The following is a 19870-nucleotide window of genomic DNA, read 5'->3' on the forward strand; positions in this document are numbered from 1 at the left end:
TTCATCCTCTGAAGAATTATCTAAACGGTAGTTACCGGAGGCTAAATAGAAAAAGGCTAAAAAAAATAGAAGATGACATTGAAAATCTTTAATTTAATTACTTTAAGTAGGTACTAGAAAATAACGTGAAGTAAATTTTACCATATAGATCCAACATAATAAAAATAATAGAATTTTATTAATCAAATAGTAAACTTAATATACAAAGTAAAACAGGCAACAAAATTGAACCGGGATAAATCCGGAAAGGTTTTATGCTGAAAAATAATTTATTGGTATCGACATGGATTTAGGAATCGCAAAGAATTTCGTTTAATATTTGTATGGAATGCAGGAGCTGACAGCGACGAAATATGAAGAACAAAAAAGCAGAAAGAAAAAGAACTTCAGAAATGTCATGTTACAAGAAGATAATGAAAGTTAGCTGGATTAATAGAGTATAAAAAAAAGATTTTAAAACAAATCAGAAAAAAAAAGTTTGTGTAGAATTCTTCTTAATAAAACACAAGGACGGTGGGCTATGTTAAGACGCTCAGAATTAATGAAATAAATCCGGTGATAACCGTAAAAAAATACACTATTAAAGAATGTAAAGCGGGTAATTGAGTATGTAAATTTAAAGAAAACATATTGAGGATCGAGATTTGTACAGAATAAATAGGAATGGAGAAGAGCGTTCCCCGCTGTAAAATAAATGGAATAATTTTATAGTTATCGCAAATTTTTTCATAGATTATTAATCTATGAAAAGCAACAACGAGAAAAACATTTCAAAGTATTTATAATTCAGATTAATGACCGCATAAATTATACGCTTCTAACATCTATATACGTACAGCTGCATACTCGTGAACTTATAACAGATATCAGTAAAGACAATGCTAGCTTTCATGTCACATTACTTGATCAATCGTGACAATAATCTGAAACTCACTTTAGATGTTAGGATGAATAGAGTATTGTTATCTCATAGATAAGACGAAGCTAGTTCTGACGTCTGTGACAGTTATATCGCATCGGATACTAATCGCCACCGATTCAAAATAAATAAATCAATATTTTTAAAAGAAAATGAGTAATGCTTCCATAATTCCGATTTCACTTTTTTGTAATCCAAAAACGGTAATTCGGGTCGGTCTAAAAAAAAATTGATGAAATCAACCCCAAATTTTTTAGGTTTTATAGAAGTGAATAAGTGTAACGATTAAAAACCCTTTTGTTCTAATAAACAATAAAAATTAATTAGGATACAAAGAAGCTCTATATAACATTAAAAATAATATTAATAATAAAAATCAAACATCCAAAAGAATGGTCAAGAATCATTTGCATAAAGTAAAAAATCAAATAAATGGGCATATTGATTATTAAAGAATGATAATCAGTATATTAAATGAAATTAGCACATGAAAAATGAACACAAACTTAGTCGATTATACAACCACTTTTAAAGCACTTATGAAAGAACTTTCATATTGACTTGGCAAGAGGTATACTTCAGAGGTCATTTAGAGGTCAAAAATCGCATTTTGAAAAACAATGTTTAAAATAAAAGTTACGTATTCAATTGCAATTCGTGGTCAGAATATGCATATTCTATTTAAAAAAAGATTAACTTCCGGTATGGATAACTCACTTCCGGTGGGAATCGGAAGTTGATATTATCAGTAATCGATAGAGCATACCCAGTTTACTTAATATGAAGCCATGACTTTTTCGAAAAAACCAGTTTTTGTAGTTTTAAAGGGGGGTTTTAAATACATTTGCGAAGAGTTTGTAGTTGAATAAATCACTTCAGTGTAATTTAATTCCATCACTGGAATTTGTCTTTAAAAAAAAATTAAGTAAAATACTGAAGAAAATCACCCTTTTCTTTAAAAAAAAACTTTATACTTTTCAACCTAATTCGAATTTCCCACGTGAAACAATCAGTAAAAAACGACAATTTCCTAACAACTAACTTTTCTACAATGTTCTCGTCACAATAAAGCATTATTCTACTCGTCATCTCTTACTTAAGAAATAGCTATTTCAGTCAGGAATGATTGCTTTTTAAAAATTACATTAAAAAATATTTAAATACGTAAGTTTCGATAAGTTGAATACTATAAGAAACTAGCTCTACCCGCTACGCTTCGCTGTGGCACATTGTGGTTGCACGGATGAGAAATGAGAAACAAAACAAAGCATACGTTTCATAGAAGTTTAATTTTGCAATACTTGTGGATATACAATATTTTTTGTTTTTCCACTGTCTGCGTAGATATAAAGGCTATCTGGTTTACCGACTCCGGAACACGCAACATACAGTTGCCCACGTGAGAAGCAATCCGCATCTAAATCTAAACCACACAATTCTAAAGATTGACCTTGAGCTTTATTGATTGTGATTGCAAATCGAATTGGGAATTGCAATCTTTTAAATTAAAATGGTGTATCGGTCGGGATTATGGGTATTCGAGGAATGAGAACATCTTCACCTTTTAAAGGCCCCGTTATAATCGTTGCTTCCACTACGTTATTCATCAATTTCTTAACTGCAAGTCGCGTGCCGTTGCAGAGTTTTGGCTGATTAATATTCCGCAACAGGATAATTGTCATTTTTTGATCGAACCGTTGCTAGAATCAATCTAATGAGGACTGTTTTCCCAGTTCCTCCTGGCGCATCCAAGAAGAAGGTCCCCCCAACTCCGTCATTTATCATTTGCATTATGCGATCATAAATGACTTACTGTTCACGCGTTAATTTGGGAATGTTTGATTGGACATATGACTGAAGATCACCAATGTTGTAACTCTGTTCACGGCGTAAATCCATATCAAATGAAGCAATCGCAGCTCGGGTGGGTACTGGCATTCCCAATTGACTAAGAACTTTATTTGCAATAGCTAAGCACTTCTCTTCAATATTTATCAATGCTTCGTTGTAAATGCCTTCTGTAAATTCCATGGTCATATTGGTAATTTCTAGGCGTACTGCATGCAAAATATCCTCAGCCATATGCGATCGATATCTTTCCCATAACTCTGTGGGGGATGAAGGGAACAAAGCGGTCAATATAATTGCGAATAATGCGCGAATTTGGTTTGGATGTGCAGTGTTGCACGCGTCATTAATACAAATATCCCACTGTTGGTCGTTTTCTAATAAATTCAGTGCTTGGTTGAAGGCGCAGCTCAATCACGACACGATCACACAAAAGTACCTCGATTAAAGTGAATATTTAATTCAGATTGTATAATAATCTGAATCAGATGCAAGTGGATAGGTTTTTTTTTTGTTAATAAACAATGTAATTGGAAACAGGTATTGTTTCACATGTGACTACGGTTGTCGTTAGCTAGTATGGCGAGTGTTCCCCTCGCTTCCGGCAGATGGCGCGTTCACTGGTACACAGCTGACCGTTAAAAAAACTGTTTTATCGCGGTCGCGGGTATCTGACTGATGCGAAAAATAGATAAAATCAATCTTTGGTGCGGGTTATATATCGTGCTAAAATTTGAGCTCAATCGGTGTAGGACATTTTGAGTTTTTGAAGCGTACACAAACGAACTTAACATTTTTATATATAAAGATTTATGGGCTGCGAAAAAAATCCCTTAAATTGTGCGAAAAACACATCATTTTAAATGCTTACAAAAGCAGAGTAATGCTTACAAATTACAGAATAATCAAACGGCGTTGATTTCAGATGTTAATAAACTGCTAACGTAAGTAGAAGTTGTGCTGCTTCAGTGTACAACGTGATTCTCGAGTATAATCTACTAATGAATTACGGTCTCCAAAGAAAACAAAACCCCGCAGGTCAATTGAGAAAAAGGTGAGATTTTGATAAAAACGCGATTCGTAAAAAAATTACACGCATTTGAATTATTTAGAAATAGTTTAGCGGTGTATTATGTCCTTTGGAAGAGAATTCGGTTATTGTCTTCGACAACGCTTCTTATCATTAAACGAAAAGAATCCAGCCGTGTTATAGAAAATCAATGATATCAAAATGTGGCTTAGTTCAAAATGAATAATTTTTGAAGAGGCTTAAGTCAATGTTCAATCATTGCAAAGGGTTTCGCGTATTAAAAGTAATTATAGTCCGTATAAAATTGGTTTGACACACAACGCCATATTGGTAAGTCGTGTTTTTACTCGGCTCCTAACGAATATGTTTGCCGGCCTCCGTGGCGCGAGTGGTAACGTCTCGCACTTTAATCCGGTGGTTCCGAGTTGTAATCCCGGTCAGGCATGGCATTTTCATACGCTATAAATCATTCATATCATCATCTGAAGCAATGCATAACGGTGGTTTCGGAGGTTAGAAAAAACAAAAAAAAAACGAATACTTAGTTGTGTAGTTTCAGTGTTATTATTTGTGAATTTTGTTCTTTGCTTTTACATAGCAAAGAACGCTAAATGACCAAACAACGATTGTTTGGTCATTTAGCGTTCAAAAAATAACCTAACAAAGGATTTTTTGGTCATTATATAGGGATATTATTTTCTGTGTATTTGGTTATTTCGACTTTTTTTGTTTGCATAATCTTAAGTCTATCTGGGCTATAAGAAAGTTGGGTGTTTTAATTTAGTGTAAGTCATCAATCTTGGTGGCTTTTCTTGTTGTTTCTGTGTGTGTTTTTTAAAAATAAAATACAGATGTTTTAGCTGTTAAATAGAATTCAAAGAAATTTGTTACTTAATCAGTTGTGATTTTGTTTACATTGGCAACGGCCATATGGGCTCTTTGTGATTGGTCGTTGTGTTTGACAGCGGCCATCTTGCATTGATCTGATTGGTTTTCCTTTGTTTACATTTCCATCTGATTTATTAGCTTCTTATTTATTAAAAAAATTGTACAAATTAAAAATAGATAGATAGATTTATTAAAAATAGATGAAAACAATCTTTGATGCGAGTTATAATCGTGCTAAATTTAAAAAAATTTTTTTTTTGTTTTTTAATAAAATACAGATGTTTTAGCTGTTAAATATAATTCAAAGAAATTTGGTCGTTGTGTTTGACAGCGGCCATCTTGCATTGAACTGATTGGTTTCCTTTGTTTAAATTTCCAAATTAAAAATAGATAGATAGATTTATTAAAAATAGATGAAAACAATCTTTGATGAGGTTTATATATCGTGCGAAAATTTGAGCTCAATCGGTGCAGAACATTTTGAGTTTTTGAAGCCGCACACAAACAAAAACATTTTTATATATATAGATTATGTACAGTAATTAAAAACGACCATTACTACGTCGTTGATAAAATCATTGGTAAATAAGATTTACAAACAAAAAAGATCATTTTTTTTTTATTTACTACGATTTGATTCCTTTTTTTTCTAAATATAGTTTGATAATAAAAACGTAATTTGATCAAGGGTTCGACTGGGACACAAAAGTTCAGCAAATTTTTCTTTTGGTTCGTGCTTAAATATTTCGAGTCAGTGCGGATCTTTTATAATATTTCGACTCTAATATTTCGAGTCGGTTTATAATCTTATTTTCCAAAAAAAAAGATCATAAACCGGCGTCAATTTAAAGAGTAGCAATTCACAGAAGCAATTATACAAGTTCTTACGAGATAATTAAAATATTTTGCCCTCCGCAGCACTAGAGGTAGTGATTACTTTAAAAGGAATCCATTCACTGTCCCCGTCATAACAATGGTTGTTTTTCATTAATTCACACATTTTTTATTCGGATTACAAAAAAATATACCAGTTTTTCTTAAATTTTAAAAATAATTATTCGTGACTGAAATAACTACAACAAAGAATAAATTATAATCAAAAAACGGTAGAAAAAACACGCAAATCGGACAGGTTTTCTGACATGTTACAGAACTGTTTTTTGTATTTAATAAGTCTACGGCCGTAAACTAGATTTAAAAAAATTAGTCGAAAAAGGGCGACACAGTAAGTTTAAAACAAAAAATGTTCAATTACGAAATGAATTCTCATTAACAGAAAAATTACTGTTAAATTATACCGTTCTCAATTTTGTATTGATAAAATTAAGCGCGTATTAAGTTTTGTACTCATCGGCAAAGATATAACGACTATAACTATAAATTTTTACTTATTTTTGAGTATAAGTAATTTTTTCAATTACAATTCATTTTAGCTCATTAAAAAAAATAAATAATAAATAAAATAAAGATTTCTTATGCTAACCTAATTTGGTACGTAGGCGCTATCTATAGTATGTTGTAGTTTAAATAGTTGTAGTTAATATTATTTACTAAAAACAGTAATATTTCTCACAACTATTCTTATAAATAGTTTGCATAGGCAGTAAATTATCCTATCAATTGCATTTTTAGTATTAAAAAAAAAGAATCTATTTATAAAATAAATATTAACGTTTATAAAAAAAAATCACATATTTCTAGAAGAAGAATATTTTATAAACATTATTAAATCGAATGATAAATAATGAAATATTATTAATAATTTGTTGCAACGGTTAAGCCGCTTAATTATTAAGTGATCAATTATAAAATGAAGGGCTCATTAATGCGTGTACATGCGCATTATAACAAAACGGCTGAAGTTAGGGGTGCTTACTAAACACACAAATACAGTCACCATTTAAAACAGAATAGCCCAAATCTCTATTGTTTTTTCATAATTTTTTCATCTACAATAAATTTATCCGAATTGATTCTTTTATATTTAAATGAATAACGAATAAATTTGCCGACTTTTTGTATAATTGTTCAACTATTTATTGTTCATCCTTATTAACAGTACATTCAATTTGTATCGTAGATGAATAAATTAGTTAAATTTTATAAACTCTGTTAAATATTATAGGTTATAAAATTAATATTTTAACTGCAAATTAAAATAGATAAATTAAATAAGGAACCGTGTAAAGAACATATATTTCCAAAAAAGCAGGTATTAACAACTACTGATTAGGATAAATCGTAGCTATAATGAATGATGATTTCAAAATAACAAGAACATCTCAGAGAGTAGAATTCTACTAATTAACGGCAGAGATATACCGATAAAATGGCGATGGACAAAGGTACGTTTAATTAACCGGTTATCGTAGAACATCAAAGTTTAACAACTCTGGCTGCGATTTCACTTTACACCACTGGAATTTAATTACTTTAGAAGACTAACGACTATAGAATTAACTCTGACTAAAATTTATTTATAAGAATGTATTAAAAACCTAACCTTTTAAAAAAACAGAAAAGTAAACCGAGAGAAAGGAATTATTTCAGTTGTGTATAGAATAAAGACGTAGAATTCTAATTTTTCTGTTAACATACATGTCTGAGAACGACAAAAATGTAAAAAACAAGCGATCGATGTAATAATAAGAGCGTAGCCTGATATTAAACCACAATTACATTTAAGAATATCTTACTGTACTTTAACTTTAAAAATAATTTTATAAATCATTATTCAATTTTACAGGTACAACACGGTGGGCCAACAGATCCTTACAGACATGTCGGCGACTTAGGTAACATAGTGGCCGGAGATGATGGTGTGGCAAAAATACAGATATCAGATCATCTTATAAGTTTAACTGGACCGCACAACGTTATCGGACGCGGTTTAGTCGTTAAGGCTAATCCTGATGACCTCGGAAGAGGTGGTGATCAAGAAAGTTTAGTAACAGGAAACGCCGGATCAAGAGTGTCTTGCGGTATAATTGCAATTTATTAATACGTTCAGTATAATAAATTAATTAAACCTAAATAAAAACATACCATGGACAGTAAAATTAAAGCATTGAAAAAATAAAAATATATAGGCTCCTATTTAATTTTAATTCGCAAAAACTGTACGTAAAATGATTGAAACTTCCAGAAAAACGAATTTTGCTTAAGGTAAAATAATTATCATAACGTAACGATACTCGTAACGCGTAATCCTGTACATTTATTTTAGCATTAATCTTTGTTTGGCGATGCTACAGTTATTGATTAGCGATATATATTTCTTTGGAAAAAAGGAACTAGGCACTTATCCCATAACGTTTGACTAAAGACACCTCTATAGTACTTAAGTGGCTTTGTACGGCAGCCGATGTCAGCAGAAGGTTCACGAGCGGTTACCGATGTACTCTCAATTATTATAGGAACTCTAAGCGAGTCCTTTAATGCGAGTAGACCAAATAAATATTATGGGTTAAAGGCCAGTTCCTTTTCCGTTCTACAAAATCGTCAGATAATTAGCCAGACGGCACCGTAGCAGTCAAAATTATTATTATACCTCACCTGTATACAGTTAACAATTATTATTGATCATCCAGGATTTGATTCAAGGAAATTATATATATTATTGCAATTACTTATTTTTTTAAATAGGCTTAATCCTTAATCGCAATTAAGTCCAGTTTAATAAAAATATGAAGAATAAAAATAAACAAAATCATTTAAAATGTTCAAATATACATGATAAACTGTAGATTTCTATTAAACAATATAATTATATCTATGTTGCACCTACTCACAAAAGTATTTCACGTGTGTTTATGAATTTATATAAAATTCCATGTTTTTACTTAATTTCAATATTAAGGAACTAAAATTTCATATTATTTTTCTTTCAAGAATCTGGTTAAAGATACTTGCAGCAGAAAAATTCCAATAAGATAAATTAAACTAAAAAATGAGAAAAAAAGCAGAGCAGTTATTATTTAACAATATCATTCATCAACTTCAGTCGCCAGATATAATTTGATTATTTTACTAAAATTAAAAATTATAAATCACTGATGTTTATGGTAGAGTAGTAATACCTCTGAATCATAGTCAAACATGACATTTTTCATACTGCACACTAAAATTTTCCATTCCTTATTCTCACCAACAGGTTGATGTTAGCAAAAACATCTGTCTATAAAATCGAGCCAAACTGTTCCTGTCTAACTTAAATAAGGTTGGGAAAAATTCTCATAAAAGCACAAAATATCAACCGTTAACTATTTTGTGAACGCCAAAGATGAAAATTGTTATGAATGAGATCGTCTACTTTGACTTCAACTGTATATATTAGGACAGCAGGGAGGGGACACATTGAGACATCAACACTTAAAACTGGGATCGGTATCGGTTTTAGTTGGATTCGAGAATTAATAGTGTGAACTATAAAACAATAGTAATAACAAACTCACACTTGATAAATTTAAATGTTAAATCTTTTAATTACCATTACATTTTTTTTTTTTTTGTAAATTTTCCATTTTATTCTTTTTCTGGCCATCATTCATCTAACTGGTTTGATGACTCCAATCCTTTTTTCTACGCTAATCCTTTTAATTTCAGCATATGTATTACATTCTACACTTTAAGTTATTTAAATGATCTATTCTAACCTTTATCTCCCGCTACAGTTTATATACTGAGGTTTTATACCTCTATACTGTGAGTAACTATCCCTAGATGCACTGATATTAGATACACAAATGAGAAGTTAAAAAAACAATAATACTACTTTTCTTCATAAAGAGGTATATCATTTAAAACTAGTATGTACCTAAACCTATATACATATCTTCAGCGATAAAAAATCAATGGAAACAATTATTCTTGATTCCTAAAAATTTGTAATATCCACAATTTTTCTTGTAGGCCTTTTCCGGTATACACCACTTGACGCAATAATTTGTTAAAATTAGCCTGTTTCTGATTATTTTCCTGAAGAGTTTAATTACCATATGAGGAAAATAAGTAAACGCAACTGAGTTGGATGTTCTTACCGCACCTTTAACAAATGTAGTTCACAGATGTAGAAATATCAAAAATCCTATACTAAATGTCCCAAGCATAATTATTTAATGTATTAAAAATTATATTAATCATCAAATTCTTGATATAGTATAAACAATATCTTAAAATTTGAAATTTGTAATAGAGCTAAATGCAATTTAAATTATATTATTCTTTTTCTACTATAAATAAATATATAAATACTGCTCTACCACTCTGCAAAGCTCCACAATGAACTAGCGGTGTCTATAACTTTTATAAGTTTTGGGTTAAATTTCAGTCAGATGTATCACATAACCTTTCACTAACTTAAAGATAATATGGCAGAATAATAATCCATAAAAAGGAATTTGCATTTAATGCAATTCATCTAATTATACTATCATTCATCTCCAAACTGTTTATCATACTTTTTATCACAACTACATGGTCATATATAAAAATAAATGTTGAAAACAATACGTATTTACAACACAGTAAATAGATGATTACTTGTAGCAGAGAAACTCGCATCATATATCTTCTTATTTTATAAGTTCCTAAATAAATATTTCATTTTTGCAAAATCAGGTATTTTATAATTGTTCAGTAAAAAAGTTTTAAATAGAATGATTATTATCAAACAGAATTAGCGTGAACTATATTAACACTATTAGTATTATCACAATCATATAATGTAGAAGTAATAGTATCGATTATTTTGTATTTTTATACAAATTATACTTATAAAATTATTTTATATATTATATTTTTATATGTAAGTGTGTAGCATTAAAATCATAAAATGATAATATTAAATGTAATGAAATATACATAATTTAATTAATTATTTATACTTTATTACAGCATTTTTTCTTGATTTCACCAATTTCATTGTTCCTCTTTGTCCGTTTATCAATATGTTCAGACAGAATTGTGCTTTCCAGATATCACTTTCCTAAATTTATTCCTTTATAACAACACACTTTATTTCCTTATATGAATAAATAAATAATTCTTTATTTTGATCTAAACATGAAAAACATAATACATTATAATAGATCATAACAATATAAGATAAATTATAAATACAAGAACAAATTATAAGATAAAAAATAGATGTGTTTTAGTCCATACTAATTATTTAAACACAAATATATGAAATAATGTCAAGACAAATACATTCGACATAAAAAATTGCTATAATAAAATTCACAATTCAGAAGCTGCTATTGAAAATTATTTTGAGAAGATATTTATGTACATGTTGAATGGGATGCAGATAAATTGTATTTTTGTATTTAATTATTATTATATAAAAATTCATCAACAAAAGAATATTATTTCAAAAAAAAAAAAATGTATTAATTGTATTTTAAAGAAATTGTTGGATTTTTCAAACAGTTTGGCAACTTATTAAAAGTGGCAACAGAAGCATAACAAAGTCCTTTCTCATAAGTTGAAGTATTGTGTTGAGTTATTTAAAAACAGTTCAACTCCTAGTAAAGCCAGTTATTTTTACACAGATTTGAATACTAGATCGTGGATACCGGTGTTCTTCGATGGTTGGGTTTCAATTAACCACACATCTCAGGAACGGTCGAACGGAGAATGTACAAGACTACACTTCATTTACACTCATACATATCATCCTCATTCACCCTCTGAAGAATTATCTAAACCTAATAAATATTTAATAATGATGACGAGCTTAATATTTTATTAAAGAATTTCAGAGCAAAATTGGATGTTTGATTTTGTTTTTAACAAAATCAAATGAATATCCTACGAGAACTTGTCATCTAATAAAACATCCAGAAATTGCATTTTGTGGGCAACAGAAATACTACTGTTATCATTACAAAAATTCTATCCATGCAATCAGCAATGTTACATCTGCCTCAGTAACACAATGCAATGGTTTTATCCAGATTTAAAGTTAGAAGGTTATAATCCATCCAGTGAATAATGTTTTGAGATGCTATCACACAATTTTCAGTTCCTTTTAAATAACGCTAATAAACACAATTTTTGTTCCTTAATGTGCAATACATGAAATTATCTGTTTTTTAATGCTGAAAACAAATCTAAAATCAGAATTTTTCCATTGCCATATGTTTTCGAGCAATTTCAAAATCTACATTACGAAAATTGTTGATATATGATGAATGATTATGTATGTATGTTTTATCTTTTACATCATTATTTTATATTTATATGTCCAACATATATTTTTAACTTTATTAGTCAGTTGCTAATCATAAAAAAATAACTTAAGCAATAAAAAAACATTACATATCATGTCATCATACCTCTCTATTGAAACATACATGAAGAAGATTCATCAAGTCTATATAATTCAAACCATAAAGCTTGTTGACTTTGTTAACCTAGTCTTTTTAGTAGTATAATATTTCTTCAATCAGTATGATAACTGTGAAGTGAGTGAACAGTAATGTCTCAAAATCCTCATAAGTGGGTAAATACTTTGGACAATTATTTTAACATGAGTTCACTATAAAAATCGCATAAGACAAACATAACACCTTTAATTAAAAAATGTTTATAAATTGTACTTTGACTATAAATAAGACATGGGTTACTTATATAAAATGTAGTAACTGTTTGGTCAACTTAAGAGGATGGCTAAAAGGCAAATAAAAGGCCTTGCCACTCTTGCCATTCCGTGTCCCTGCTGTTTGGTGTGAACCACAAGATCAATTAACTGATTGTTATTTCTGTTTAACTAATGTGTCTGGAATTTCTAAGAAGTTTAAACACACTTTACTCTACATTGTTCATGGCCATCTACAGTCAGACCTGTACCTCACTGTGAATCCATTCCAGTTCCAGAGATTCCTGAAAACTTATTTTGTGAAAACAGCAGTGAAGAAGCGGGCATTATGGAAGAAGTTAAAATCATGATTCAGACTTTGAATTACAATTCAGTGAGCCACATTTTATATCACAAGATGAGGTAAGCTAAATGACTTTATAGGGATTTAAACTTAACAAAAAGTCAAGCTGAACTTTTAGACTCAAAATTGCAAGGTTGGAATTTACTTAAAAAAAAAAAAAAAATATATATCAGTCTATTGAAGCCAGAAAGAATTTTCTCAATACTTTGCTGAAGAAAGTTACATAGTTTTCTGCATAAATATTGATGAGCTAATGTTATAATTAGGGCGAGTTCATGAACCTGAGAAGTGGCACCTTTTCAATGATTCCTCTAAGTATAGGTTAAAAGTAGTTCTGCTTCACGATAGTAATAGATATCCTTTTGTACCAATCTGTTTTGGAATTAATATGAAAGAAATGTTTAATGTTATGAAAACTGTTATTGAAAAAGTGAATTAAAAAAGCATAGCTGAAATATGTTTGTCAAAATTTTAAAGTAATAGCTCTTTAATTAGGCATACAGTAAGGGTATACAAAATACTGTTGTTTTATTTGGGAATGGGACAGACGAGCTGGAGATGAGCATTATGTAAAAAAGCAGTGGAAGAAACATGAGAACTTAACTACTGGAGAAAAAAAATTATTCATGAACCTCTAGTTAATCCCCAAAAAATATATTTTTATCACCCTTTAATATCAAAATAGAATTAATAAAAAATCTTATGAAAGCTATGAAGAAGTGCAGCAGTCAAGCATTCTAATATATAAGGCAGGAATTCCCAAAAGTAAGAGAAATAAATATTAAAGAAGGGATTTTTGTTGACCCACAAATAAGGGAAACAGTCAGAGATGAAATGTTAAACTCTGAGTTGACGTATGTAGAACTCACTGCCTGGACAACGTTTAAAGACACTTGTGAAAATTTCCTGGGTGTCCATAAACTTTATAATTACCAGGACATTGCAGATATAATGATAAATTCATACAGAACTATGGGATGTAATTGTCACTAGAATTCAATTTCCTACACTCACATCTGGATTTTTTCCACCAAACCTTGGGACAGTGGTGATGAACACCGTAAACATTTTCACAAAGATATCTTAGTGTTGGAAAACCATTCCAAAGGCAAATAGAGTGTTAAACTTTCAATATTTTAGTAAACCTACCTATAAAAGGAGAGAATCTGCTAATAAGTTTTAATTTAAGTATATGACATCCCATAATAACATCAGTTATATTAATTTTTATAGACCTTTAATGTACCATTTATATTAACCTGAGGATGACAGAAAGATTCTATTTAGAGATCTATAATCTACGCAAAAAAGTTATGTAGAGATAGGTATCACACTTAGAAAAACATTAAAAAAGTTTTATTTTGTATATCATTATAATTATCTTCTGGTACAATTGTAACATTTGTGAAAAGAGTTGCAATAAATCGCTCAAGATTTTGAGGCAGGTCATCACCATGTATATAAATATATGTTCAAAGTAATTTTCAATAACATATTCTGAACTGTGAATTATGTAATAGTAATTTTTTATATTGAATGTATTTACATTAACATAATTTCATATGTTTGTATTTACTCATAAATAATATGGACTTTAAACTTTTATATTTTTTATCTTATAATTTGTTTTTATATTTATAATTTATCTTATATTGGTGTGATCTATATAATTATTATTTTCTGATCAGAATAAAGATTTATTTTATTTTACTGCCTGGAACTGGTTTGCATTTTTATCATATGATAGTGTAAAGTCAAATGTAAAAAGAAATTGTAAAATGAACATCAGAAGTAGATAAAGTAATGAGAATTTTTATATACGCTGATCAAAAGGTTAGATTTTTTGTTACTTGCTGTATTATGTCATAAATTTCCACTTCATCCTGACAAGCGTAGTATGTTTTCCGTGCAAAACTACATAAGAAATATCCAAATCATCAATTAAATCTCAGACACATTTGATATCATTTTATTAGAGAAATTCATGATAAAAAACAATTATTTTGATTAAGTATGCATCATTTTAATACATAAAAGAGAGGAAAAGATACAATGAAAAAAAGAATTATGACTAAAGGTGATATAACTCAGTGATAAGATGATATATACGGTCTTTTTAAAACATTTCATTGGTTCAACAAAGCAAAATTCATCAACAATTACAACAATCAGTCTGACCAGTACTGATTGCAGAGCTCATCTCTCTTTGTTTTACAAGTAATGCAACCACCTTGGCTGACTGACAAACTAACAAAACCTTTTCTGTTCAGCGCATTTTCAATTCTAAGTTTTAAACAACAAACATCAACAGAATTAGAAACCTGACTAATGTAAACTTCTGATAGTGGCTATTTTTTAATAAGAAACTAGAAACTACAAAATACAAGTAATGAAAATATAATATATTATGTTGGTGTTATATGGCAACAAAATATGCCTAATTATATTTCACACAATATATGGTGAAGAGTAAATATTGGGTTATTTTTAATGAAGGAGTATATCAATGCAGCCTTATAGTTATGTCTGCAAACAAAGTTCTAAATTATTCGGGTCTGATCTTTGCTTTGTCTGGTGGTTATAGTTACTATTTTACTGTAGTTTGTCTTGCACTGTGTGATTTTATTATTATAATAGGTAGACTAAAAAGTATTGAGCCTTTATTTGTATACAAGAGAGCATTAGCATATTCTGGCAGAAGTTGAGGAAGACCTGCATGTTAGCAGTCATGATATTGCCAATAACCTAGACATTCCTACCAAACAGTGTTAAATTATTTGAAGTAAACTAGCTACAAAAAGAAGCTCGACATTTGGTTGCCAATGATCTGACTCAAAAAATTTACTCAATCAAATTTCTATCGTTTGGTGAGATTTGAAGGGCATCATGCATCACGAGCTGTTGCCACCAGGTAGAATGATAAAATCAAACCTATATTGTTGATGATTAGTACGATTGCATCTAGCAATTAAATAAAAAAACTGCCTGAACTGGTTAACAGAAAGAGTATCTATCATATACCACGCCAGACGGCATACAACTTTAACAACCCGTCAGCAATTGAGAGAACTGAGTGGGAGGTTTTAATGCATCCGTATAGCCTGGACCTGCCACTCTCAGATTATCATTTGTTTCAGTCTCTGCAGAACTCACTGAATGATGTTAAGTTAGTTTCAAAAGAGGCCTGTAAAAACCACATGTTACAATTTTTTGACCAAAAATCATATAAGTTCTACAGCAATGGGATTATGGTGTTGCCAGAAAAATGGCAGAATGATACCAAAAAAAAAAAAAATGGTGCATATGTAGTCTCATAATGTTATTTTCCAATAACAATAAATATATTCTCAATTTTGGCCTCCAAAGTCTCAATACGTTTTAGATAACCTAATAGTTTTAACAACAAAATCAAAGTTAATTGATGAACATAGAGTAGAATTAACTGGGAGGTGAATTTAAGTAAATATTTTATAAAAGCATGACCATGGTTAAATTTTTTTTCAGGTTCTTACAGGTAGTTACATTTTTTTTATAATTAATTTATCTGCAGCATATTATTACTATTAAATATGTTAAATATATTTATCACTTATCTTAAAAATTATGTTTACATAAAAACTTAAAATTTAATAAGATTTAAACTTCCTTTATGAGATGTTGATGTCATTAATTATCAGAACTATTTTAATATAACTCAACACAATATTTTTGTTTATGAGAAAGTGCCTTATTGTATTTCAATTGTCATTTTTAATAAGTTACTAAACCATTAGAAAAGTCTTCCTTCCAATTTTTTAAAATACAGTTAAAAGATTTTTTTTTGGAAACACTATTACTATTTTTCAATGACTTTTAGATAATACTAATTAAAAAATAATTATAAAAAAACTCTGACTTTTCTGTATCCTGTTCAATAAATACACAAATATGTACTCAAAATAATTTTTTTTAATAGCACTATCTGGCTGTTAATTATTCTGTAATTTTTTATGTTTAATTTACTTATCATAACATTATTTCATATGCTGTTATTTAAATAATTAATATAGACTTTAATTAGATCAATTTTTTACATTATAATCTGTTTTTATATTTATAATTTATCTCATACTACGGCACTCATTGAAAGTCATAACTAAGAAGTGTCCAAAAAAGTAAGAGACACACCGTAATAAGCTTATGACAAGGAATGAAGTGGATCAACATAATCTTCTTCACTCCCCGAATACACAGTCATGTATCACAGCAAATAAACCTTCTAAAATACCAATGATGTTTACCCCTATGATCAACAATTTCACTATATTTACTGCAGAAATTGATTGTATAAAAAACATCGGTACTTACGTATTAATGCCACTGCAGCTACAGCTTTATTTAAAAACAAAGTAGTCAATCGGATTTCAAAATGGGCTGATATAGAGTTTAACATAGATTCAAAACAGTCTCTTTATTAATTTTAATAAATGGTTATTTATATTTATTTATTTTATAAATATAATTTAACCAAACTTAACCTACGCTCGCTTCACTCGCTAACCTTGACTAATTAACAAGAGTGTTTTGATTATTTAAATAATAAATAATTGCAATAATTACTGAATTTATTAAATAAATACTCAAAAAATCCGATTGACTACTTTGTTTTTAAATAAAGCTGTAGCTCTGGTGGCGTTAACACGTAAGTACCAAAACATCGTTACACTTGGTGAAAGCACAACTCTGACTGATACCTGTTATGTAACAGGTTCTTCACATGAATTACAACTGTAAAAATGGTCAGGACAGATGGATTAAAGCAACAAATTAATGTGCACTTTTCTGCAGTTAACGAATTAAATACATATTATCGATTCAGTAGTGAAAGTGTATATATCAGGTGTATATTTCACTTTATATCTCACCACTATTGGGTTTAACATAAAATTTTGAATGTATGATAATTTTTTATATTAGAGATTAAAATTCTAGTTCATAAACAATAAATCGAATGACAGGATGGTTTGTTAACAAGGAGGTGTAAGATGTTGACTCATTATACTTTAACAATATACTTAAAAAAAAAAAAAAAAAATATTTACTATTTATAAATGTTTAAATATATTTTTTAACTTTGAAAAAATACCCCCTCCCAAAATTGAAGTTATTTACATTTTTTGAAAATGCTTATAAGTTTTAACACGCAGAAGCAGTAGTTTATTTTAATTCTTTTCTAAATGAAGCATCATCATGAAAGAATTTTTTAAATCCTTATCGCAGAGATAATATTTTCGTTTAAAAGGTACTTTTGTATGTTTAAATAGCTCAAAATATTGTCATTTAACACAATTTTAACTGTGTTTCATGATAACCCTGGCAGAGCATCTAAGGAGAACATTGAATTTTTGTGAGTTCAACAGTTTTGTTGTTGTTGTTGTGTGTGTGTGTGCACGCGCGCATGCAAGTATGAAAATAAATTCAGGCTTTAATGGTAAACATAACTTTACATTTTTCCACAAGTAAAGGTTACCTCAAATTTATCATAAATCCTTTAAAATTTGAACTTCATTATCAGCATTTTGAAGTGATTTTGAAATAAAGCTCAGAACACTATATCCTGCAAAGGTACAAAGATTTCAAACACAAATTTCAACTGATCTTGGTTTTAATTACTTCTACTGTAATTTTGGGAAAGTTGTGCAATTTTTGGATATATTTAATTAAAAAGTGCTTTAACCTTTTCATAAATATTTTTATGTTATTACAGGCATTAATGTTAAAAGGATAATAATTTCTCTATAAACTTTGAATTTATTAAAGAAAACTTATATTTAATAAATATCTTCACGCATGTATTCCAAACAGTAGTGTGACAACCATTTTATAAGAGAACTCTATAATGCAAAAAATGTAATATTTTGAAATAGGTACAGTAATTAATTATCATGAGCAGTCACTTAGCATATAAAACAGTTTAACTGGCGAGTAATATTATCTAATTTAGGAAGTATTTATTTTATTTTAAATGAAAAATCTTTTTTATATAAAGAGAAAATTACATATGCTTAAAACAAAACATATCTATAATTTTATATGAAAGATAAAGTGTTAAATTTTCTTTTTCCCGTTAAAATTAAATTTCTTATAATTAAAAGTTGGTGGGCAGAACAATATTTATATACCTGTATGATACTGGTACAGGAAATTGGAAGTTACATGAATGAAGTAATCCTTGATAAAAGGAGTATGTGTGCTTATTTAAATACTATTCAGTTAAACCAATTTATATTTGATTACATTTTATTGATATTATAATCAATAATTTATTACACAAGACTAGATTGATAGATGAATTAGAACTTAGATTATAAATGATTTTTAATGACCCATCTGTAATGATTTTTTATACACTAATTTAACTACCGTATATATTATTTCTCTTTCTGAATACAGATGTCAAATTTGAATTTTAAATTTGTATAATTTCAGATATTTTGTATATCATGAAATCTGTATGTAAATTATTTTTGTCATCCCTTTTCTATTCATATGATATTCTAATTTCAAAATTACTGTGCTATATAATAATGTATTCAGAAAATGAACATGTAAATTTATATTTCAAAATAGTGAAAAGAATACTCATCAAATTCATAAAATATACCTTTGAGTTGAATTAATTCAGTAAGTTTCTTTGTAAAATTATTTACTTAGCTACACTAACATTGATGTAAGAAAACTTAAATAATGTCTAAACTGATCTATGGAAGTAACTTATGTAAATTTTTTAGCAGCTCTTAAATCGAATACAGCAGACTTAATTTGGTAAAAATTATGAAAACTTTACTTGAATCATAAGTAGCTGTGGCTTTAATTCAAGCCTCTTCAGAAATTGCGATTAGGAATAATGACTGTTACATGCTGTTGGATGCAGTGTCTGAACTAGATTTTTAAGGATTTTTGTTGTTCATGATATGTTTAAATATGGATGAAATAAATAATATGGAAAAAATGAAATAAATATGGATAAAATTGTTTTGACTTATTTATAATACATTTTTTAAGATTTCACACCGTTCAAGTTTGTGTGTACATCACACAACCTTTAAAATAAATAAACAAAACCGTGCAATTTATCATTAAATTATGATAAAACAGAAAAATTAACAGATTAAGAAACAACTAATAATTGCAGCAATTAAGAAATAATTGAGTAAATAGGGTAAATAGAGATGTCGAAAAACAATCACTTAATTAACA

At 28.8% G+C, this 19870-nt stretch overlaps 1 protein-coding gene and 1 long non-coding RNA gene across 3 annotated transcripts in view; one reads left to right on the plus strand and one right to left on the minus strand.

Annotated features, from left to right (window-relative positions):
• Positions 1–10535, plus strand: part of LOC142324045 (superoxide dismutase [Cu-Zn]-like) — a 65931-nt gene extending 55396 nt beyond the window's left edge. For both annotated transcript variants that reach the window (XM_075364643.1, XM_075364644.1), the window contains exon 3: positions 7432–10535. In XM_075364643.1, the coding sequence (XP_075220758.1) occupies positions 7432–7686 (255 nt within the window). In that variant the 3' untranslated portion in view covers positions 7687–10535. The remainder of the gene's footprint in view (positions 1–7431) is intronic.
• The window catches only part of LOC142324046 (uncharacterized), a 90180-nt gene that overhangs the window by 68698 nt on the left and 1612 nt on the right, over positions 1–19870 (minus strand). The window lies entirely within an intron of this gene.

This window comes from Lycorma delicatula, chromosome 4 (assembly GCF_047948215.1).
Source record: "Lycorma delicatula isolate Av1 chromosome 4, ASM4794821v1, whole genome shotgun sequence".
NCBI classification, from domain to species: Eukaryota; Metazoa; Arthropoda; class Insecta; order Hemiptera; family Fulgoridae; genus Lycorma; species Lycorma delicatula.